Source organism: Neovison vison, chromosome 14, assembly GCF_020171115.1.
Source record: "Neovison vison isolate M4711 chromosome 14, ASM_NN_V1, whole genome shotgun sequence".
Lineage (NCBI taxonomy): Eukaryota > Metazoa > Chordata > Mammalia > Carnivora > Mustelidae > Neogale > Neogale vison.
The window spans coordinates 3,675,875-3,699,457 of record NC_058104.1 but is presented as its reverse complement, the minus strand read 5'-3'; the positions used below and the strand labels follow the sequence as shown (position 1 = coordinate 3,699,457).

Sequence of the window (23,583 nt, the reverse complement as noted above, 5' to 3'; positions counted from 1 at the left end):
GACCTGCAGGGCCGGGAGAGGGCACCCCCACTTCTAGGCCTCAGCTCTCTCCGCCCCGCGAGGAGGGACCCGGCCCCCTTCCCCTGAAGGCAGACAGCATCCCTGTGTACAGGCTGAGGGTCGGCATCCTTGGCTCCCCCGTCTCACAGAGGACGCGACCAAGGTGGCCCGTCACGGTGGGCCGTGAGCGAGCAAGCCAGGATCCGCACGACGTGTGTCTGCCTCTGAGCGGACCCGCCCAGGGTCCCTGGCCAGCTGCCCTGGGCCAGGGTGTGGCAAGCACTGGGTGTCCCTCCTGCAGGGGCCCCGACGAGGATGGGGAGGAGGAGGCGGCCCCCGGGCCAAGGCAGACGCACGACAGCCTATACCGCGTGCACATGCCCAGCCTGTACAGCTGCGGGAGTAGCTACGGCAGCGAGACCAGCCTCCCGGCTGCGGCGCACACCGTCAGCAACGCCCCCGTCACCGAGTACATGTGAGCTGTGCCGGAGCTGGGGCGGGGGGAGGCAGACCCAGGCGCGCCCGCCCGCCGCAGTGAGAAGCTGGACGGAGGGGCGGGGGCTGGAGCAGGAGCTGCCCTGGCTTCTGGCGGGGTGGTCCCGGCAAGCTCGCTCACAGAGAGGCTGTAGGGAGGGTGTGGGACTGCCTGGGTGAGGCCAGGGGCCAGCCTCGTAGGGAGGGGCCCCTCCGGGCAGGGGTGGGCCACCTACGGCCGCGCAGAGCTCTCAGCTCCTCTGCCAGTGGGCCGCATGTAGGCTGGTGAGAAGAAGGTCCAGGGTCGAGCAGGGTGGGCACTGGGTCTGCCCCCGGGGTGGCCTTGGACAGGCCCTGGGCCTGCCGAGGACGTCGCTCACGGCCCCCTCTCCTCACACTGCAGGAGCCAGAATGCCAACTTCCAGAACCCCCGCTGTGAGAACACCCCCCTCATCGGGCGCGAGTCCCCCCCGCCCTCAGTAAGTCTTAAGGGTACGGAGGGGTGCCGGGGAGGGCTGTGCGCCTCCAGTGCTGGGGGGAGGGCTCTCCGGTGGGCGTCTGGTCTGAGGAGACAGTGCCGAGTGGGCCCCCAGGCTGGCCTGGAGGTACGTTGGGGCCCAAGTGGGCTGGGGCCACCTGCCTAGTGGGTCAGCTTGGCTTCAAGGGGTCCTGGCTTCTCTTTTCCTGGTCTGGTCCACTTTCATTTCTTTCATTGACTTCCTGAGCTCAGAATAGGACCCCGCCTCTGGCTCTTCCAGCCAGTGTCCCCTCTGTGCTCTGGGATGAGACAAAAAAGAGAGGGGACAGGGCGGTTTGGTGCCAAAGAGAAGGAGCATGCCAACTGAAAGGGACCCTGGTGGCCTTCCTGGAGGTGGTGGCCTGCAAAGAACAGGGCCAGAAAAGCTGAAGGCCACCCGTAGTGTGTAGTGTAGTGGCCTTGGGGTGCCCATGGCCCGGATCAGAGTCTGTGTGGCATACAAGCCCATCATGCCCCAGCAGCCCTTTCCAGTGGCCTTCCGCTCCGGCCCCCCCACAGCCTAGCATTCAGGCCACCCTCTCTCTCTCTCTCTCTCTCTCTCTCTCCTCCATCCCTCCCACCCTGGGCCCTCCTAGCGCTATCTGGCGGCCCTGGACTCTGGCAGCCACACAGGCTGGCAGTTTAAGCCCATGGATAGTGGCCGAACGCTGTGGTGGCCGTGCCCTCAGAGTGACAGGTACTGACCTGCCCCAGGTGGCCTGCACCGCCTGCCTGTCACGCCTCCATGCCTCATGCTCTCCGCTCACGGCTGCCCCCGTGCCAGGGCCGGCCTCCGGCCTGGGTCTCTGCTCAGCCCCCGCTGGGCCAGCTCTGGGCCACGACGAGCTTGTCCGTTCCCTGGCCCAGCCGGCGACCTCGTGCTGGCCTTGGGCCCACGACGCTCCCATCCAGGGCAGTGCCCCCCCCACCCCCAACCCAGCTGCAGGCGATCCCATCTTGTCCCTTCCAGCAAGGAGGCCATCTCCGCAGGCCCGAGGGTGCACTCGCGCCATCCTGGCCAGCAGGCCCAGCCCTGGAGGCGTCTTCCCGCATGTTCGGAAGCACACACAGGTGCACGCAGACAAGCCGTCCCCCCACATCCGCCTGTGCGTGCTTGGGCTCCTTCGGGGTCTGGGGTGCTGCCCCACCCCCTGCTGCATGTCCGGGCGATGACATGGCTCCCAGGTGCCCACGGCGCCTCCCTCCCAGTGTAGTGGCTGACCTGGGCGCTCACAACCTTCTTTTCCCCCAGGAGCTCCAGGAGGGCTATCAGGGCCCGGGAATAGTGACCCTCCTTGTCTGGGGACACTGGTGTGGGGCCTCAGGTGTGGGGTCAGCCTGTCGCTCTCCCCACCTCTGGTGACACTTGGCACATGCCTGGGTCTTTGCCCACATCCCCTCAGGCCTGCGGCTGTAGCACACTCCTCCTGCACATGTGTGCATCGCGAGGGCACCAGCGCACACGTGTGCACTGAGCACCTCATGCTTTGGGTTGGATGAGGGTAGAGAGGATGTGCCGTCCGTGCCCCCCTCACCGTGCCCCCAGTTGCTTCCGTTCCAGTGTCCAGGAGCTGGGAGGAGCCCACACTCTGTTCCCTACCCAAGCAGGCAACAGCATCCCCCAGCTCGAGGGGACTGTGCAACTTTCGGGGTCCCCCTTTCCCCGAGGTGATGGGGCAGAGTGGCTCTGGGGTCTCCTGGTTCTGGGGGCTGTGGGCCATCGGGGAACCCCCTGACCCTTTCTCGAACCCAGCCTGACTCTGCCTTTGCACGATGCGCTCCTCCTGGCTCCTCGATCAGGATCCCGCTGGGGGAGGAGGCCTCCGCACATCCCCCAAGCCAGGCCCTTGAGGGCAGCCTGCGTGTGGCATGGAGGTCCTGGGCATGTGGGGTGCAGCTGGGCCGCCTCACAACGCTGGCCCTTTGTTGGGGCAGGGTTCTGCCTGGCTGGGTGCCCAGATGCCTGAGCGCACTCCCATCACCAGAAGAGGAGGCCGGCTGGTCCCCATCCCGAGCCTGGGGCACGGAGGCTGGCCCTCTGCTCATGGAGCCCGCAGCAGTGCTTCTTGCTCAGCTCGCCAAGGCCCACGCCGCTGTGCCCAGCGCCCCGCTGACCCCTCTCCCACCTTGTCTCCCTCCAGTACACCTCCAGCATGAGAGCCAAATACCTCGCCACCAGCCAGCCTCGCCCCGACTCCAGCGGCAGCGGCCACTAGACCGCCCCGGCCAGCCCGCCGCACACGTGCCAATCGCCTGCTCCTCCCCGTGCCAGCACTGCTGCGTCCACCCGCACCACCCGCCGGACCCGCCGCACGGCCGCTCGCCCCTCCCCTCCCCTTCCCGCAGGCGCGCGGAGACACACCTGGACACGGGAGCGGCGCCACCGACACGGGGCCCTCCAGCCCCGCCCCCCGTGCCCCTCTGCCTCTGAGGAGGGGGTTTCACGGAGCCCAGCTCTGGGCTGGACTCGGTGCTGTGTCCTGACGCTTACTCTGCACCAGGCCAACCCGTGGACCCCCATCTTCTCCTCGGCTCGCGCCCCAGCCTGCTCTTTCCCTCCTGCAGCTCTGATGCTTCTGCTATGCCCTCCAGGCTTCCGTGTGTCCCTTCTTTCGTTCACAGGCCATGCGGTGCCCACTCTGGGCTCCCTCTGAGCCGGCGGCTGGAGGGGCCTCGGCGTGTTCTCCCAGGCAGTTCCTCCTCCTCTCCACCCGACCATAGGCCCCTCCTGCCAGTTGCCAGAAGCCTCCGGCCCAGCCCCACTCTCTCCCCCAGCACCCACCCTGCCCGGGGAGCCCAGCCCTCTGCAGCGGCCAGAGGATGGCAGGTGCCACGCCGAGCCCAGGCTGCTCGCCCAGTCCTGGCCACCTTCTTGGTGCCAAACCCCCTCCCCTGCCCCAAGACTTGGCAGCTCGTCTGGTTCATTTTTGCACTAACCACATTTGTCATCCTAGGGCAGGCGCGGCTGCCGGCCGAGCAGCACACCCCCTTCTCGGTTCCCTCTGTCCAGGAGCAGCGTCCCAGGCCCGGCCTTGGGACTGGACCCGAGCTGTGGCTGTGAATGTGCCCTCGGCCCCTGCCACCCCTCCTTGGGACTAACCACTAACCTCACCCAGCCTCTGTGTGCACCTCTGGTCAACATAGAGCCAGCAAGTGTCACCCCGAGTCCAGGCCAGAGATGAGGCCTAGGGTAGCCGGCTGGGAGTTGGGCTGGAGCAGCCGTTTCTTCTTGGGGTGCTGCTGGGGAAGGGCTGTAGATGGACAGGCAGCCTGAGAGCCTGGAAAGCCGTCCCTGGGCAGGTGCTGCCCCAGGACAACTGTGTCCTCGGGAACGAGTGTCCCTTGGGCTGTAGGACTGAGGTCTGTGCAGACTCAGTCTCCCTACCTGTGAAGTGGGAACAAGGCTTCCCCTAAGGTGCTTTGGCTTTAGTGTACAATGTGTGCTGTGTTTCCTGCCGTGGAAGGTGTGCCTCCCCCCACTCAGGATGGGAAGCCCCCCCGCCAGTCTCAGCCCTGGCCTAGCCAACCTGAGACAGGGAGGCTCTGGCCTGTGTGTCCGGCCCGGGCCAGGGTCCTGCAGTGGGAGGCAGGCAGCTGGCCAAGCTGCTTACTGGCATGTGGGCCCTCCCTTCCAGAGCCGGGTCAGTGTCCTTCCCTGGGACAGGTCTGGGGACATGCCACCAGCCTTTCCTCCACAATCCTTTCTCTGTGCTGGTATCTGGGACCAAAAGGGCGGGTGGACTGGGGGCCAGGCTGCCTCTGCCCCGCAAAAGGAGGGGAGTGAGCAGGCGAACACAGGGTGCCCCAGGTGGGTCTGGGGCCCTGAGCCTTGCATCTGAGCCTATGGGCCCAGCCCAAACCTCACCGCAGGGCCGCTGTGCTCCAGGCCCCACCTGGCTGTCGCTCCGGGCCTCCACTGCAGACTGGCCCAGTATTTCCTCTGGGCTCCTCCAGCGGTGAGAGCATTGCCGGCCCAGCATCAGGAGGGAGGCCCCGGCCATCCTGCCTGGGTGCCTGCTGTGTGCTCGGCCCCTGCTCAGAAGCACAACGGCTGACCGCAGCCCCCGGAGGCCGCCCACAATGTGAATGTACATAGCATGGAGGCGGGCGCTGCCCGGACAGGCTGTGGACCTCGGCCGTCCGGGGAGCTCCCCCGTGCGTCGTGTGCGTGTGTGCCTGCCCCGTCTGTGACTTCATCCACTTCCTTCTCCTCACCGAGGTTGAATAAAGGAAAAGGAGAATCATCAAAAGGGGTTCAGACCCCGGCCTCAGTCTGTGGAGGGGAGCAGGTCTTGCCATTGGTTTTCTTTCTGTTCTGAGTTTTCAGGGTCCCCTTCCTAACCAGTCCCCATCCCAGTGACCTCTCCACATCCCTTCCCAGCCTTGGTCCCCACAGGCCCTGCAACACCTGCGGGGGGGTGGGGGGCTTGACAAAGTGGGTGGAAGGTGGGAGGGAGGCGCCCCCGGGGTCTTGAAGCCCCACAGGGTCCAGTTGGCTCCCACACCCCCACAGCTGGGCAAACTGGCAGGGTCCAACTGGGACGTCTGACCCACAGGACCCTCTGCCGTGTCCGCCCACCCCATCTCACTATGCAATCCCAGCCCAAACACCATTCTCTCCCTAGCCCGGACCCCTGCCCAACCCCCCTGCCCCCCGTGGGAGGCCAGCAGGTAGCCTCCCTGGGCTCCAGTTGGGGGACGGTTGAAGGGGCCGGTACCTTCTCTGGGGCTTTTTGACCGAAATGGTTGTGCGCTGTACCACTTCCTTACACACAACATGCCACTTGATAAAATTTTGTTAAGACTCTGACCCTCCCAGGTCCCCTCCTGGCCCTTGCACCCCACCCCCACCGTGTGATTTAGGGCCCTAAGCGGGAAGGGGGAACTGAGGTCCGAACCACTCGGCATCTTCCTCCAGCATCTTCCTCCAACCTCCCTAGGGCCATGGCCGTATGTGCTGTCGCTGTGTTTTTTATTTTTATTTTTAGTTTGTTTTTTAACTGGGTTTGGGGTTTGATTTTTGTTTCTTTGGGGCTTTATTTTCTTGGCAGATAACTAAAAATCTCGTCAATGTAATTTCTGTGGTTTCTATTCAGCTTGGGTTTCATGTTTTAAAATAAACAAATTTTAAAAAACAGGGCTCTTTTCCTGCCTTGATTTGGCTCCTGCCAGGTCCTGGGGGCAGTGTGGTCGCGTGCTGGGTAGCTGAGAGACCCCCCCTAAGGTGGCAGGGGAGGCCCAGTTCGCCAGAGGGGGATGGGGTTAGAAGGGGGGAACCTACCAGAGAATCCCGGGGTGGGGGTGGTTGGGTTGCTGGATGGGCCAGAGCGGTCGTCTTGAGATTCTAAGGGCCTCTCTTTGCGGTCTGGACGTGCCCGGGAGCGGCCGGGGATGCCGGTGCGGAGTACCCTTCGGTCGCCTGCGGAGCGGACAGGCCTGGCCCTGGGCAGGGGTGTTGGAGGCAGCCAGGTCGGAGCAACGTCAGGTGCCGGGGAGGAGCGAGTCCTGGGCCCCCGCTGTGGGTGCACCTCCAGGCACTGGCCTCCCCAGGTGGGATGGTGGCGGGGAAAGGAGGAAAGGAGACCCGGAGTGCGCTGGGAGGCCGGCAGGGCCCCGCCCGCAACCAACCTCGCACCCAGTTGCCCACCCAAAGCGAGGACCCAGGTGTCTACTCGCCCTCCAGCAGCCCAGCCAATAAGAAGCCGCCTCTCGGGTGTCCTCCAATGGGCTCGCGTCGGGGACAGCCCCCCCCCGCCCCGCCCTATATAAGCAGGCTCCGCCCCTTGCCTCTCGTGGTGTTTACTGTTGCCGCGCAGGTGTGGGTCCTTGTTGCGGCGTCCACCCCAGCGAGCTCGCTTCGCCGCTGGGAAAACCGGCTGCTTTATTTTTAAGGTTAGCAGTCATTCCTGTCCTCATCTGAGGAATGAACTCTGGAAGGCGCCACATGATCCCGCGCGGAGCTCTGGAGGGTGGCTGGTGAGCTCACTTCCCTCACAGGGGGCGCGGAGCCCCGTGGAACTGGGAGGACGCGCCCTTTGACCAGAAAAACCTGGGTCTCCCACTCCCGGGGCCCCGGTGGCCGAGGCCCCTGCAGGGCCCCGTGGAAGGCACGAGGCTCCGGCGGCGTTGCTGTGAGCACAGGGGTTGGGAAGGGACTCTCTGGGCTAGAGCGCACACCCACGGCCCCGGGTCCCCAGCCCCTGACCTGTCCGGCTCCGGGGGCAGGGGTCCCAGAACTGGTCAGCCCTGAAGAGCGGACGCTGAGTGCCGAGGGGTGGAGACATTGGAGGCTTCTAGGGTGCCGGGTAGTAAGGAGAGTGAACTGGGGACCTGGGGCCAAGGAACCCAAAAGGCAGGAGAGCCCCGGGAGGGAAAGAATCCCGGCACTCCCCACCCTTCTTGGACCTCAATTTCCCTGTCAGGGAGGGCACAGTGACATCCTAGTTCTAGAAGTGGCCCCATTCCTTGGTTCACAGCCCCTCCATCTTCCTGACCTTCCCACCTCACTCTCCTAAGAACCTCTGTGATTGCACTGGAACCACCTGGATAGTTCAGGGTAATAATCTTCCTGTCTCGAGGTTCTTCATTTACTCACATCTAAAAGTCCCCTTTGCCATGAAGGTGACCTATTCATCACTTGGGGAGGTGAAGATGTGAACATCTTCGGGGGTTACTCTTTTGGCCCACGAGGGAAGCAGGTTTTGATATCCGGGTAGAGAAAACAGCCAGTGCAAAGGTCCTGAGGCAGATACATGCCTGGTGTGTTCACACAAGGAAGCGAGGGTCGCTGGAATGGACAGCAGAGAAGAGTGGTCTGAGAGGAAGCAGAGGACTAAGGATCCCAAAGGGCCTGTGGGTCTCATAAGGACTGGGAGACTGGCTCTGTGAGAGGCAGGAACCGTGGGGCCTCTGAGCGGACTGACATCCCCTCACCTTCGTTTTAGCAGGATGGCCCTAGCTGGTGAGTCGGGAAGGGAGCCAGGGCAGAAGCAGGAGAGCAGATAGGGGGCCTGGGCCATGGTGCAGGCTAGAGCTAAGGGCAGCACAGGCACCATGCTGGCCAGCCAAGGAGTGGTGAGTCCCGGGTTCTGGAAGAAATGCCATCAGCGCTTACTGGCACACTGTGTGGGGGTGTGGGAGGGTCTGCTGTCATAAACGGAGATTGGCAGCTGGGGAGGGAGCAGGTTTGGGATCAGGGGGTCAGTGGTCCGCTTTTGGACATGTTGAGCCTAAGATGTCTTTGGACAAGAGTGTCTGGGACCAAGAGTGGTGTTCCTGAGACCAAGAAGAGTGGGACCCAGGTCACAGTGGGGATGGGGGGCTGCCATAGACAGGAGCGTGACCCCCCTGCTGGCCTAGTGGTCCCAGCATTTGGGCAGCCGTGGGTGAGGGTTGTCTCAGGAGTTATGGAGGCCGGAGGAAGTGGTGGGGGCTGGGGGCAGAGAAAGTGCAGCCCCCTGGCCCGGGGCTGTGGGAGAGCTAGAGAGCAGGGACAAAGCGGGGACAGGAGATTCGCCAAGGGCCCGAGGCTCCATCTGGAACTCAGGGTGAGACTCCCCGGAGGGCAGTGTTTCTGTCCAGCTGACCAGGTGCAGAGGGCAGGTGCAGGAGGTCAGAGACCAGAGGCTTGACTGAGAGAGGATGAGGAACCAAGAGGCCAAGGGAGGTGAAAGTGAGTTCATGGGCCTGACTGGACATGGGACTTCAAGCAGGGGAGGGTGAGCCCGTGAGGTGTAAGGGGGCTGGGGTGTCCAGCAGGCTCAGGAAATGGGAGGGAGGGAGATGGAGGCAGAGTGGGGTCACGGGGCAGGCAAGGTCTGGGGACTGACCACGCAGTGGGGACCAAGGAGGCAGGGCTGGGGGCAAGGAGGCCAAAGGTGTAGGAAGGATCACAGACAGCAAAGACCAGAAGTGGATGCAAGAGCCAGGTGACAGTGCTGTGAGCCAGGAGCCAACAGACCCCGGGAGGAGGGGCCCTCGATAACCCCTCGAGGGGAGGGGAAGCAGGTGCTGTGATCCCAACCCTGGGAGGTCAGGGAGGAGGACGGTGCGTCCAGTGGTGCAGAGCATTTCCAGGAGTGAGGCAGACGGATGTCCAGCAGGGGGCGCTGGGTCCTCAGAGGACGGGAGATGTGGGAGGTGGCGGTGGGGGGGGACCTGGCCAGGAGCTCAGAACATTCTGCCTTCCCAGCAGTTCCCCTGACGGAAGTGCTGATGGTTTGGGGCTCACTGTGGCTCTGCTAAGTGGCGGACCCAACGATCCCACCAGGACGGGCCATGCACTAGCCAGCCCCGCATCAGCGCACGGGATGACAGCCTTGCTGCCCACGGCAAGAGTTTGCCTCTTGACCTTACATGGGTTACGTGAACCACATACTGGTAAGAATTTTCAGGTTCCTGACGTGAACATTGGAGGGCAGGAATGGGGCTTGCCCCAGGATGCGGGTGGGTCCTGGGGAAGGTCCGTTTGGGCAGGGCAAGAAACCACCAGCTCTCACTAGGACCCAGCTGGATTGCACCTGAGTAGGGGTGGTTCCAGAAGCCTGTGCAGGGCCAGTAGGGGGAATGGGGGGGCAGAGCAGCCCCAGCCAAAAGCTCCCAACTCTATGCTGACATGACCTCGAGCACCTCGAGGGAGCTGACGGGAGCCCCCCAGGCCCCTAGATTCCTCCTAGTGATGGACCAAGTGCTGGGCTCAGAAGGGGCTCTGGCGGGGGGGGGGTCACCTCCAAGAACATTCTGGGCCTGGGCAGCAGCAGTATAGTCCAGTTGGTCTGATAAAAAGATGGGGCGGGCCCTGGTCATCCCCGTACCCCCTCAGCCTGAGTCCAGCTGGGGCAGGATGGGCTGAAACCCCCAGAGGGAAGGGAGCCCTCGGGCAAGCCCCGGTTGCCTGTGGGTAGGCTGGGCCAGGTCACAGAAGGGTTGTGGTGACCCTGTCCCCTGCTGTCCTCCTCTCTCCCAGGCTTCCAGGCATCCTGGGGCCGTCCCACCGCTGCAGTTTGCCCAGGGCTGTGCTGAGACCCAGCAGCCTCCCCCACCCCCTCTGTCAAGCCTTCCCTTCTGGCTGCTGCTCCAGAAACCCATCTGGGGTCTGGGTAAGTCAGAGGGCTGGGATGACCCCAGGTGGAGGGAGGTGTGTTTAAATTGAGCAGAGAGGGCACACACACACACATCCACCCCCCTCAGTCCCTCCTGAACCTGGCTCTGCATTCAGCCACCAGGCAGCACGGGGTGGGGGGCTCCCAGCAGCCCCCATGTTGCTGTGTTACTCCTTCTCTGGAAAGCTCACAGACAATGGGCAGTTTGGGAGGGGCTGGGCAGCCCAGTGGGCCAGCCATTAGCCCAGGGGGAGGGCAGGCGGGGGCAGGACATCCCTCGGTCCTGCCCTGGGGGCAAAGCGAGGTCAGTGCTTCTGCTGTGACTCATCTTAGGGGAGGGCCCCTTCCTCAACCCGCTGAGGGCAGCAGTTAGGAGGAATTAGGCTGCCCAGTTCCCGGAAGGCCCTCCTGGACCTGCTTCCCCTTCTGAGGAGGAACTGACCTCCCTCCCCCTCTCCTTGGGAAGAGGGAAGGGCCCTGGTGCTTGTTGCCACTCCGGGACACCTCCCAGGCCCAGAGCCCTAGGGGCTCATTTATGCCGTTCTCCGTTCTCCGATGGTCACGACTTGTTCTCCGATGGTCACGACTCCTCCTCCTCCGAGGGCCCAGTGCCTCCTCCCCACAGGGGACAGTCTGGACCAGTGGTGATGACCACGTACATACATCCCCAGCTCTGGGGCAGCCTCCACCTGTCCCTGTGAGGGCTGCCAAGCCACGTAGTGTGCCCCAGGGCCACCAGCTCTGCAGGGAGCCTGGGGCCCTGGGTCTACCCTGGAGCGAGGCCAGAAGGCTCCTCTGACCACCCCGGGTGACCCTGGTCTCTGCCCGCAGGTGGCTGGCCCCCCCACCCCCGCCCTAGCATCTCCCTTTCCCCAACGTGTCAGCGAGGATGACCTCTGCCCCGTCAGCTGAGATGTGGTGCTGACAGGGTGCCCTCCGGCTAGGGATCGGGCTGAGACGCTGAGGGCTCTTCCTTCACCGCCCCCCAACCCCGTCCCAGTCACTGCCCACATCCCCCGGGCAGCTGCTCCCTCCCAGCCCTTCCACAAACCACACTCTGCTGACTCAGGGCTGCATAAGGCCACGGTGTGGGGTCAGGCCCCATCCAGTTGCCCCAGGCCCAAGGAGCTACCAGCAAGGGGCAGGGGGCATCCCGGACTCCATGCTGCATCTGGGGGTGCTGAGTATGTGAGCAAGGAGCTCGTGGGCATGGAACTGGCATCACGTCCCTGATAGGTCAGGGGTGGGGAAAGGAGGCCCTTGGCGAGCACCTGTCTTTATTCCGACATGCTGAGAAGGCTCATTGTGGAGCAGAGCAGCCAGCGTGCATGGCCCTGGGAGCCTGGAGGCCAGGAGGAGAGCGGGCACCGCGTGAGGAAGAGGGAACACAGCTGCCCCCACCCCAGATGGTGGCGTTGAAGGACGTCCCCAGCTGAGGCGGCAGCAGCTCCTGCCCACCCCTGCCGCCCACCAAGGCTGCATTCGAGGAGAAAGCGGCATCGAGGAGCAGACAGAAGACAAGGTCAGTGTGAATCCTTGCCCAGCCTCCTGGGGGCCCAGCTCTGGAACCGGTCCAGCCATGCAGCCCCTTCATGGAGGAGTGTGTGGGGTCCCTGGCACAAGGGGAGGCCAAGATCCAAGACCACCAGGCCTGAGTTTGAGCGCTTGATCACCCCCCGCCCCAGCCCAGGTGCCTGACCTTGGCTGTCACTGGCTCTTGAGCCTTAGTTTTGCCATCTGCATAATGGGACAAGAATATGGCCTCTTGTGGGTTTGTGATGGGGCTGAAGCCAGATCAGGCTGGGCGACAGCGAGCCCCTGTCCCTCCTGCGGGGAAGCTGGGGTCTGCTCAGGCGGACTGCTCCTCTGGGGGAGACCTGTGGATCCAGCCACCCCCGATCCCCTCCACGGGGCCCTGCGACGCCTCTCAGGCTCCTGCAAGCTGCTCTTCAGATCCCCTCCCTCCCTTCCCCCACAGGAGCACACACAGGCCTGCAGGCCCCTGGGAGACCCTTAGGGCAGACCTGCTTTCTCAGACCCAACTTCCAGCAAGATCAGGACCCCAGGGGGTTGCCCCAAAGAGCACCTTTATTCACAGCAAAGGACGTCACCATGGCAACCACACTTCAATTCCCTGAGAACTTTTCCATTATCCGTCGCTTTCCAAGCTCTGTCTTTGCAGAAAGAAAAACAGAAGACAAAACACACGCCACGGGCCCGGTGGGCCACACCAGGCCTGCGGGAGACAGGTAACGTGCAGGACGGGGCACGGGCAGTCCGCACGCAGGGACACATAAATACGCTGGGGGGCTAGGCCTTTCCACCGCTTTGAACAACAAAGATTATCTCAAGTTTGGCTTCTGCTTTTTCTGATCCACAGAAAAGATAAAATAACACCCACCCTGCCCCACCCCACCCCCCGAAAAACAGACAAAAACACCCTTTTACCCACCCCCTTATGAAAAAAAAGCACAGTAAAAAATTACTGTCACAAATATTTACAGACACGCCCACTATGGGCGACATTCTCTCTGCTTCCAGAGGAGATGAAATGCTCAGCTCTGTCTTCCCAACACGGGGAGACAAAGAGACCATGAGGACTGGGAAGACTACCCACCCAGGATGGTCAGGAGGGGAGCCCCTACTCCCCTCACCCCACGGCCACTAGGGACTTAATGGGGGCCGGAGGTGGTGCTGGCAGGACGCAGGTGCTGTCTGCTGTCCCTCGGAGTCCAGAGCCAGCAGGAGCAGGGGACTTGGGCCACTCCTCCTAAACCCAGCTTCTTTCTATGCACTGAGTGTGGCTCAGCTGTGCTGGGGGTTTGGAGGTGGGGGGGCCAGGATCTCCAGAGACAGGGTCCCCCAGCCCCCAGCCTGCAACGGACAGGAAGGGAAAGGCACCTGCCTATCCCGGCAGAGCAGCCCCTGACCCCATGCTGCCCAGAGACCCCGCGATAATAAAACTGCCTGCAGGGTGACCTCTGCTGCCCATCCTGCTGGGATGGGGCTCAGGAGGCGGCGGCCCCACGGAGCAGACAAGCGGCATGATCGCCTGCTCCTCAGCAGAGCGGAACTGCCCAGCAGCCTGCTCCGCAGACTGCACGCGGTGCGCACACGCAGGCACAGCCCTGGGGGAGTCTCGAATGCCAAGGCCAGGGCGGCTCTACACGGGTCCCCGGGCCCTTTGGATACCAGGGGCGCCCGAGGACGGGGTTTCAACCATGGCTGCTAGAAGACGGCGGTGTGGGGACACCAGGGTGTGTCTGGGTACAGGTGGCAGTGGATGGAGCGGAACCTGTGGGGACAGAGGAGGGGGTGGGTCTGTGTGGGGAGGAGGTGCGGAGCCCCCATCTTCAGACCCCCACGGCAACCCCCCTGGGCCCCACGAGATGCCCCCTCCCAGAGCATCCCCCTGACCCCAGCAGACCCCGCAACGCACCCCTCCGGCCCCAGCGCAACCCCCAGCGTCAGCAGACCCCCAGAGCACCCCTCTGGCCCTAGCAGGCCCACCAGAGACCCCAACCCAGGGCATCCCCCTACCCCACCAGATGTTCCCACCCAGGGAATCTCCCTGGCCCAAGCAGACGACCCCCAGCAGAACCCGCAACTCAGGGCACCCCTCCTCAGGCCCTAGCACAACCCGCAACCCACGGCAACCCCCTAGCTCTAGCAAACAAGCCCCAGCAGACCCCCCCAACACAGGGTGCCCCCCGGCCCCAGTAGAACCCCCAATCCAGGGCAACTCCCTTCCGACCCCAGGAGACCACCCCTACCCAGGGTACCCCCGTCCCCTGCCAACTGGCCACAACAGATGCCACCCGGGCACCCCCTCCGGCTCCAGCAGAGACCCCAACCCAGGGCATCCCCCTGGCCCAAGCAGACCAGCCCCAACAGACCGGACCCAGCAGAACCCCAAACCCAGGGCAACCCCCTGACCCCAGCAGACCTGCCCCAGCAGACCCCTCTCCACAGCACCCCTCTGGCCCCAGCAGACCCTTGGGGGACCCGATGTCAGCCCCAGCCTCTCTCTGGGCCTGCTTCCTCACCTGGATGGGTCAGCCTCCACCGAGAATGGCCCCTTCATGTGGATGGCATTCCGCTTACTCTCAAACATGCCATAGCTGAGGGTCACCTGGGGGTGGGTTGGGCAGGTGAGACCAGGAGAGGCCCCCATACCCCCAGTTCTGTCCATGGCTTTCCATGGGGCTCTGTGCAAGGGGACAGCCTTGCCTTCCGCCCTCCCCAGACCAGGAAGGAAGGCCTCAGTCCCGGGCTTCGTGGGGCTGGGCATGTGTGGTACAACCCACCTGTTCTACAGGACCCAGGAATGAAGTCTAGGGTAGGGGCTTCAGCGAAGGCTAGCGGAGTCACCAGCTGGGGCCAAGAGAGGCCCCAAATGGCACAGAGTAGGTGTGACCCCCAGGATTGGAGCAGGGTCCCGCCGGTGGGGTTGGGTGTCTGAGGGACAGCCAACAGTGGGGCCCTTCCTGACTTCCCGGTTTAAAACAGTGACTCCCCTGTCCCCCTCCCCCCACTCCACTTGGTTCCCTGCGGCCCGGGAGGCGCACCTGCTCATGGAGCTCGGAGGCAGGCACCTGCTGCAGGTTCTCCAGGTGGGAGTGGAAGAGCCCGCTGCGGATGAGCGGCACGCCCAGCAGGGCCTCCACGATGTAGCCAATGGTGCAGTCATCTGGCAGGCGGATCCGCTCGGCTGTGCTCATGAAGTGGCCCCTGCTGCAGGGGGAGAGGGCCCGACCGATCAGCAAGGGTGGCGCTGGCGGTCCACGGGGAGCTCAATGGGACGCAGCCACAGACAGGCAGAACCCCGCCTGGGATGAAGGAGCACAACCTTCAGAGAGGAGGGGACCAGAATACCAACAGGCCGGCCTGCAGCGGCTCCGACCCTCCCAGAGCCCCTGCACAGCGTCCTCCTCTGAACTCGCCTGATAATTCAGAGCTGGGGTTACCAAGCCTGCACAGAAAGGAATCCTGCCCCTGCCCGATGGTAGCTGGGTCTGGCGCCTGGCAGGTGGGAAGCCAGCAGAGGTGGAGATACAGGTGTGTGGGGGGGAACACCATGACTCAGCCCACCTGCGCATGGGAGGCTGGGGACACCCGTTGCTGGGCAGGGGCCCCAGGGCACTCACCTGGCCCATGGGCTCATCTTCAGGGCCAGCCCACGGCTGATGCAGAAGCCAGCCCCGCCGGTGGCAAACCAGAAGTGGACGGGGCGCTGCGGGAGGGGAGCACAGTGAGACCCTTGCCCAAGGTCCCGGAGACCCCTTCGGCCCCCTGCCCACTTGGCTCGGGCCCCTGAGGGGGGAGCATGTACCATCTTGTTCTCGCTGACCCTCTCCGTGGCCTGGATGGGCCGGTCCAGACTGGGCTTGCCGATGTACACGTCCTGCGTGTGTGGGTAGCTGGCCAGTAGCCGCAGCAGAGCCCTCACGTTGACGTAGTTGTCGTCGTCCACGTGGCAGAACCACCTGCAGAGGGCCAGCAGAGAGGGCGTCAAGGGTGGGAGGCTGGGGGTGGGGAGGGGACCCCCAGGGGAGGGGGCGCGCTCCTCTGCCGCACTCACTTCCTCCCTGATTCGATGAAGTGGTCGAACTCCACGGCCATCTTGCAGGACAGCGCCTGGCGGCTGTGGGCAGCTGAGCAGTTGGTATTGACCACGTGGCCTGGGAGCAAGGGAGGGGCCGTGAGCGGGTCTGAGCTGGCCCATGAGAGCAGAGCGGGGTGGAGCAGACCACTGTCCCAGGGCGCCCTGGGTCCAAGCAGTGCCCTGCAGCGGCCTCCTCCCGCTGCCCCCCTCCCCGGCCCAGGGCCCACGGCCTAGTGATCACAGCAGCGGCCCCCCCCCCAGCCCAACCCCCTCCAGGGCAACCCCGGCCCCGCCCCTGCCCATTCAGGCGGCTTTTTCCCAGCACCGGCCACCTGTTGCCGCCACATCAGCTCAAAGGGCCCTGGGAGCTGAAAGGACCTCATTTGCATGAGAATTGGGTGCCCCCCCCAGTGGCGGGGCGGGGCATTGAGCAAACCAGTTGAGTAAAGGGCCTTCTCTGGCCCGTGGCCTCCAAGACCTCTCTGCAGGGGACTGGGGAGGAGGCAGTTCTTCCCAGGAGTGGAGCCCCCACTCCCACCCCGGCCTCCCCAAGTCCAGGGCTCACCCGTGCGCCTGGCCAGGGCTTCATCATCCCCGTCGGTGAAAATGAACGTCTGGAAGGAGAAACGTGGCCTTGAACAGGCAGCTCTCTGTCCCCCAGGCCCGGGGCCACCGAGGGGGTGGGAAAGCCAGGCACTCTGGGGCTTCAGGAACTCCAACTCAGTCATGCCCACTCTCCACCCTTCCGTGGGCCTCAATTTCCCTAGGTACGCAGAGTGGGTCTCAAGTGCCCAACCTAAGCAGAAGGGGGCGGAACTCCTGCAGGCCCTACCCTGCCATCGACAGCTGGGCCCAAGGTCGCCTGGCGGCTGTGCCGGCACGAGCCAGGTGGGGCGCCCCGCCCACCCACCAGGTAACCGGCTCCTGGCGCCCCGCGCACCTGGCAGGGCACACACCCTTATTGACATAGCGCGCAGCCTATGGGAGGGGGCAGAAGGCCGTGGGGGGGCAGACGGAGGAGGTCGGCTTTGGGAAGCCAAGTCTCAATCAGTCAGGGACAAAGGCCTCTGCTGGGCGGCTGCCAAGCCCCGGCGGACAAAGGGCCCGGAGGGAGGATGAATCACCAGGCATTGTCCGCCGGCTTTGTCTCAGGCCGCGCAGCGAGGGACGCCGGGCTGGCCTTAACTCGGCCGCATTAAGCAGGAGTGGCCGTGCGGCCCATTACCATACAGCTGGCCTGGTTAACTGGGCCGGGCCAGGCGAAGGGTCCATGGGGCAGGGGTGCGGCCACAGCACTGCAGCCCTCAGAGCTGGGCCCCCATGCCCCCGGCACTGGGACCCATCGGCCAGGTCACCTTGTCTGAGCCTAAGAAAGCACCGCCGTTCTCAGGAGGCTCCAACAGGCAGGAGGGTTGAGGAGGGAAACTGCGGATGCCCCAGCCCCCCTGAGGCCCAGCACCAACCCCCCCACCCCCACCACTGCTCAGGCAAGGAAATCCAGGTGGGCAGACAGTCCTTGCCCAAGGCCACATCAAGGCTCTACCTGTGCCAGCACAGGGCCACCCCTGCCAGGATCGCTCTGAGGAAGTGGTTGGGGGGGATGCGGGGCGGGGCCAGGAGCTGCCGGCACCCGCCTGGGCCCGTCAGCACACGGGGAGGAATGTTCCTTCCTCCGGCGGGCCCGCCCAGCGCGTGCCACCCAGCGCACCAGGCAAGGCTGAATGCAAACCCTGGGGCCTGGTGGGGGGTGGGTGCTCTGAGCACAGGCAGCAGGAGACCCCCCACCCACCTCCATGCCCACCAGACCTCAATTTCCTTTTATGGGTCCAAGGGAGGATCCAGCACGTGCAAGCCCAGAGCACAGTTCATACCCGGGAACCAGGGAGACCCACCTGGGGTCCCCACCCTCCTTCGGGCAGCCCTGGCTCCTTGGCCATCCTGACCCCAGGCCGGAGCACACACGCAGGTGAAGCCACAAGCTGCCGATCACAGGCTTAGCATGGAGAAGGAACAGGCCCCGTGGACACCCTCTCCGTACACGCACCCCCTCCTTCCAGAACTCTGCAGGCACCCCAAGGCCGCCCGCACGCACGAACTCGCACCCAGCCCCCCACCCACTCCCCAGCCTCGCAGCCCAGGAATGCTGTGGGAGGCTGAGGCCGGCCAGTGCAGACGCGCCACTGCCGTCGCTGGATTAAAAGGAAAATGCTTTCTTAATGAGATCAAGCGGGGCCTGTTCTCCCGCGCTTTGGTGGTGCCCTAAAAACCCAGCCCAAGGCTATGGAGATTAAAGTCACCTTTGTTCAGTTAGGGGAAGAGCCAGGCGGGCAGCCTGGAGAGGAGTACGAGGCAGGGTGGGGCTGTGAGGGTACAGAGTGCCTGGCCTCCCTTATCAGAGCAACCAGCAGAGGAGGCGACAGGCTGCCTGGTGGTTCAGGGCCTCAGTATCCCCCTCTGTCAAATGGGCAACACAAAAACTCATCTGTACCCAGAGCAAAGCACTGAGACCCCCTCCCTTCTTTGGTCTCCCTAACAGCCCTGAGAGGCGGGCACCATTACTACCTGAGTGGACAGTGAGGACACTGGGGACCAGAGAGGGGCGGCCTCCAGCCTGTGGTCATACCCTGAGGCAGACGCGGTGCTAGTCTAGACCCAAGCACCTTCCGGGGACTGAAACCCCTCCCGCTCCCACCCTCCCACCACCACAGCCTCCTCCCCACTTCCCCAACGATGGGGCTGGAGGAGGAAGAGCAGGGCAGCAAGGGCGGCAGGGCTGGCCCAGAGCGGGCGGGGGTGTGGGGGGACACCCACAGGAAGCGGCATTGTTCCTGGAGCTGCGATTCAAAGAAACACAGGATGCCAAGCTCTCCCCCAGCAATTGTGGCCACTGTGGTGGCAGCCGCAGCAGCCTGGCCTGCTCCTGGGAGGGGTGGGGGAAGGCCAAAGGTCCAGCCCCTCATCCTGGACTTTGAGTACTGTCACAGTGTGGACCCTGTTGACCAACCCCTGCCCCTGCCTTCCCTCCTCCCCATCATCACCTTAATTGCTGGAAGTTTCTAACACATGCTCCATGCCAGTGCTGTCAGTCTAGCTCAAATGGCACCTCCTCCAGGAAGTCCCCCAACCCTCCACGTGGGTCAGATGCCCACTCTCAGCTTGCACAGTCTTTCTGGATTTCCCCCACCAAAGCCCTGACTTCTCTGCATCTCCTCCATCAGACTGGGTCTGAATCACCACGCACAGGACTGGGAGAGGAGGGCTCTTGGTCGGGGTAGTTTCAAGGACCCCCTCCCCCCAACACGATGTGCAGGACTCTGGCCTGCTGTGACACATGAGCTGATGCCCGGGGCAGACGCAGCCTCTCCTGGGTGGGTTTAGCCGGCAAGAAGGAAATCTGAGTGGCCCTTCAACGGGGACCTTGGGGCCCAGGGGAATGACAGACCCCACCCCGACCCTGTGGTAACTGCTGGGCTCATTCCCTCCACCTCCAGGTTTTGCCGGTCCCCTGCCAGAGATGAGGACACCAGGGGTCAGAAAGTCCTCAGGTCTTGCCCAGGATTATCCACCTCGGCTGGGACTGGTACCCAAGACCCCTGGACCACATCCCTTCTGCTGGAGAATGCCCCCCAAATCCAAGATGAGAGGTGCTCAGAGCTGGTGGTGGCCCAGCAGGAGCTGAATGCTGCCAAAGGTCACCGGGCAGAGAGGCAGAGTGCTGGGGGGCAGGGTGCAGGGCTCCAGCCTGGTGCCCCACAAGGGCTGTCAGTCAGGGATGGGGGGGGCCCGTCGGCCCCCTCATCGCCAGGCAACCTGAGTGGTCAGCACGCCAGTGGCGGTTCCCATGGAGCGCATAGCTGTGCACAAGAGGCCGGACGCCTTTCTCCGTTGGAGAAAGGGGCTTTGTTACCTTGCCCAAGCGGCCGGCGTGAGAGCCGCCGGGCGCTGGGAATCCTAACGGCCCCACGGCCAAACAAAACCCATGGCCCCCGCCGCCCCCTCCCGCTGGCCCGCTGAGCCCCTGGGAAAGGGGATGCTGCTTTCCCAGGAAGCTGCCACGGGGCTCCCAGGGCCCCCTCCCCATACAGGAACCAGAGAGAACCCTTCCCCACCCCCCAGCCCCCATCATGACCTCACCAGAACCCTGCCCCAAAACAGGGCTCATCCAAGCCACCAGATCCCAGGCCGTGAGGTTTAAACAGTGAGGAAGAGGTGTGGGGTCCTTTCTGAACCCTCACCCCGGCCAAGGGTCTCTCAGCTTCACCATAAAGTCCCACTTAGTCTCTTGAATCTCCCAGCCCAGGGCTGTTCCCCCGCTGCCCCTCCCCTGGCAGGGCGCACACTGCCCCATCCCGCCCCAACCCAACCGTTCTGCTGCAGCCTCCAGGGAGATTTTCAAAGTGGGGTGTGTCTTCATTATGTGTAGGAAGCCAGTGTTCAACTAGGGTGCAGTGAGCACAAGATTCCAGGCTCTGAAAAGTCCCATGCTGTGGGGACACAGACCCCCAAAATCCAGCGCTCTCTTTGGAGACGGATTCTCCAGGACTCAACAACACACACCCCAACTCCAAATTCTCTTTGACAATGACTTGTCCCCCATCCCATGGCAAAGACTCAGATGAGGGAGGGGACCAGCCCTATGCTGGGGATTCTAACCCCCCACTCCAACACTCAGGGAAGAGTCTTCCTCCTCAGGGCCCCAGGAGGATGCCCCGCCAAGAATCTGCCTTGGGGGGAGGTTTGGGGACAACAGCACCTTCCTTAGTAATGCACTCCAATAGTTGGGGGTGGGGGGAAGAAACATCACAGAGAACACCAACACCAACCAAAGCAACAGCAGCTGGTGTAGGATCAACGCACACCATCCAGGGCTCTGGAAGTTGGATGGGGTCAGGTCCCCCTCTGACACTTCCACAACTTAATGGGAAGAGTGGCCGCATCAAGCAGACCCGGCTGGAAAGGGATGGACTGGCGTCGCTACTCTTAGATTTTCCCCGTAGCTGGACAGAGGCGCAGCCCGGCGCCCATCTGATACCGCCACCCGCAGCACAAGACGGCACCCCCCCCCTACCCCGCCAGGCCGTGGGGGCTCACCATCTCCTTGTGGCGCGAGATCCAGGTCTCCAGCAGTAGGTCGAGGCGCGCGCGGTGAAACTTTCTAGTGGTCTTGACCGCGATGAAGACGTCGTGGGGCGCCAGCGACTCGGCCGGGGCATGCGGCTGGCCGTCGGCGGGGCGGGGGGCGCCCCCGGGCGGTGGGCCCGCGTCTCTGCGCGCGCGGGTCAGCAGGCTGAAGTACTCGGACAGACTATGCACCTCGCGGGCGAGCGCAGCGGGCGCCGCCGCCGCCTCCAGCCCGGGCGCCGGGGCCGCCCCCGCGGGGCCCGCCAGGCTGCGCAGCGCGCGCCGGCCGCGCTCGGCGGGCACAGGGGGCGGCGGCGGGTCGGCTGTGAGAACCAGCAGGCAGGCGAGCAGCGCGCCCGCCAGCGCCAGCAGCAGGCGTCGGCCGCAGCGCTTGAGCATGGTGGGGTGGCGGCCCCCGGCGCGCCCTACCAGTGCGCCCTGCCCTGCCCCGCACACCGGCGCCGAGTCTCTCGGCTCCCGCGGCGCGTTCAGCTGTCCACTGCCCGCGCCCGGCGCTTTTAAAGTTCCCCGCCTGACTCCGCCCCCGGGTGGGCGTGGTCCACTGCGAATCCCCACCCCTTCCGCGCGCTCACTGGCTACCGGGCCCTGGGGCGGGGCCTCGAGCGGGCCGCCCCCCACTCCCGAGACTCGCAGCGCCCACGTGGGGCCGCCGCGGGGGTCTGGGAACGGCCCGGCGGGCGCCGTCGCCCCTGCCCCCTGTGAGCACGTGCACGCCCCGCCCCGCCCAGGTCGTCCCCCGCAGGCGGCCGAGAGGCGTGGGGCTTTCGGCCCCTCTCGCCCCGGTGGCCCCGAAGGGGAAACCAGGCTGGCCAGAGCCGGCGGGGGCCGCACGGGGCGTCTGGCACGCGGAAGGGCGCGCCCTCGGCGAGGTGACCGGCGTTCTGGCACGGGGACTTCGGGCTCCGCAGTCCCGCAGGAGACGTCCTCACTTCCTCGCCGGGCACTGCCCCTCCCCGTGCCCGGCGTCCTCTCCCTGGGGTGGTGCGTGCCAAGAAGGGGGGCGGCGCCTGGGTGCACCCGAGCGCTCCGTCTAAGGCAGCGGTGATTAATATTGAGGAGGAGCTGAGCCCTCCGAGCAACGGGCAGGGACACGTGTTTCCACCGAGAAAGCACCTGTATTAAATTCCACCTTCAGCGCTCTCCCTCACCGCGCCCCGCCCCGAGCAAATTTCCTCGAATCCCAGCCCAGCGGCGGCGGTACGGAGCTGGTCCCCGAAATCCTCCCGGCGCCCCGTGGCGAGAAGAAACTGAGGTCGCCCCGCCTCTCGCGGGATGAAAGGCTGCTTTCTGTCCCATTTGGTCCCTCTACGCTCAGGCCAGATGTGGCCCAGCTGTGCCCCCGCCCCGCCTTCCCGGCACACGGCGGCCCCCACCCCCAGGCCTTCCCACGGGCCGGGCCGGCCCGCCGCACGAGCAGGGGCGGCAGGAATGCGCGCCAGCCACCCGGGGTGAGGGTGAGGGGCGAGGGGCCCGGAAGTGGCGGGGGTGGGGGGGCGGGGGCAGGCGCGGGTTCAGGGTCCGAGCTCCCTGCCCTCAGCATCTTCCGGAAGCACAGCTGGGGGCGGCTCTCCGCTTGACTGCTCCTCCTTCCCCTCGCGGTGGGCTCGGGCATCCCCTCCTCAGGAGGCCCTGTGCGGCCACCATGGCCGCAGGGCCCATATAGCGCTCACTCTGCCCACTGGCCAGTTCTCCCAGCGCTTAACCCTCTGCCTGCAATGGGTCTCCCTTCCTGCAAAGTCAGGGCTGGAGCATAATAGGTGCTCAGGAAGGATTTACTGGGGAAATATCTGCCGCTCCCTCCACCGAGGAAGTGGGGAGGCTGTGGCCCATTTGCTCTTAGGGTCCTTGGGCCCTACCCCAGGCCCTCTGGCATGGGGTGTGATGGGGGATAGTGGTTCCCAGGCCTCTTCCTCCCGCCCCCCCCACCCCAGGTAATTAGCAGGCGCCACCTCGGGCAGGCAGATGCTGGAGCAGATGGTGCTGGCCTTCCCCAAGTGACAAGTCTCCCGTGGTGTCACCTCCTGCCATAAACCCCTCCTCCACCGGCCAGAGCCCAGCCTCTAAGCCTGGAGGCTGCTGGGGGGGTGGGGGTGGGCAGGGGAGAAAAGGACCCTATAGCTGGGGGCATGGGCTGCCCCCGGTGGGCTGAGCCCCAACCCAGCCTCAAGTCCAAAGTCCCCATGTCCCTTGCCCCACCACCAACTCCCATCTCAAATCTGGGCTATTTTGAGGAGTCCCCTCCCCCATCTTCATCTCTCCTCTAGACCGCTTGGCAGTTTCCAGCCAGGGGTCCCTGTTCCTGTCTACCTGCTCTATTTTATTCTGCACTCGGCAACCAGACAGCTCAAATCATACCTCCCCCTACCCCCGACACACATACACACAAACAGATCAGAATCTTCCGTGGCTCCCCATTGCTCTGAGTTCAGATCCTGACCTCGTGTCTACTTATTCCCAGCCCCATTTCTTGCTGACCCTTGTAATCCTCCCCATCCTCCAACAGCCCAAGCACCACTGAGCCCCCAGATCTTTGCATGAGCTGTGCCTATACCTGGGATTCAGGTCAGTGGCATCCCTGCTCAGTACCTTCTAGATGCTGAGTGTTCTCTAAGAGGTTGAGGGGAGCAGCATGCCATCATGGTACCCCACGCTCCTGCCTGACCAGGTCCTGCCCATGAGATGGCCCTCTGGCTTTCTCTGACTTGTGGCCTGGCTACAGGGCCCTCTGGCACACCAGACCTTGG

At 64.4% G+C, this 23,583-nt stretch overlaps 2 protein-coding genes and 1 long non-coding RNA gene across 3 annotated transcripts in view; 2 read left to right on the top strand and 1 right to left on the bottom strand.

Annotated features, from left to right (window-relative positions):
• The window catches only part of TTYH3 (tweety family member 3), a 28,641-nt gene extending 22,513 nt beyond the window's left edge, over positions 1–6,128 (top strand). Inside the window, exons 12-14 of the mRNA XM_044232674.1 lie at positions 302–475; positions 878–953; positions 3,133–6,128. Of these exons, the coding sequence (XP_044088609.1) occupies positions 302–475; positions 878–953; positions 3,133–3,207 (325 nt within the window). The 3' untranslated portion in view covers positions 3,208–6,128. The remainder of the gene's footprint in view (positions 1–301; positions 476–877; positions 954–3,132) is intronic.
• Positions 6,129–6,796: 668 nt separating this feature from the next.
• On the top strand, positions 6,797–10,077 carry LOC122895655. Its single transcript, XR_006382250.1, has 3 exons — positions 6,797–6,883; positions 9,186–9,370; positions 9,957–10,077. It is a non-coding gene; the product is annotated as an uncharacterized LOC122895655 (long non-coding RNA).
• Positions 10,078–12,162: 2,085 nt separating this feature from the next.
• LFNG (LFNG O-fucosylpeptide 3-beta-N-acetylglucosaminyltransferase) lies at positions 12,163–21,278 on the bottom strand. Its single transcript, XM_044233199.1, has 8 exons — positions 20,789–21,278; positions 16,263–16,311; positions 15,674–15,773; positions 15,425–15,578; positions 15,240–15,325; positions 14,661–14,826; positions 14,139–14,224; positions 12,163–13,387 (listed from the first exon to the last, which is right to left on the bottom strand). The coding sequence occupies exons 1-8, from the start codon at positions 21,215–21,217 to the stop codon at positions 13,321–13,323; spliced, it is 1,137 nt and encodes a 378-aa protein (XP_044089134.1). The 5' UTR covers positions 21,218–21,278; the 3' UTR covers positions 12,163–13,320.
• Between the last annotated feature and the right edge of the window lie 2,305 nt (positions 21,279–23,583).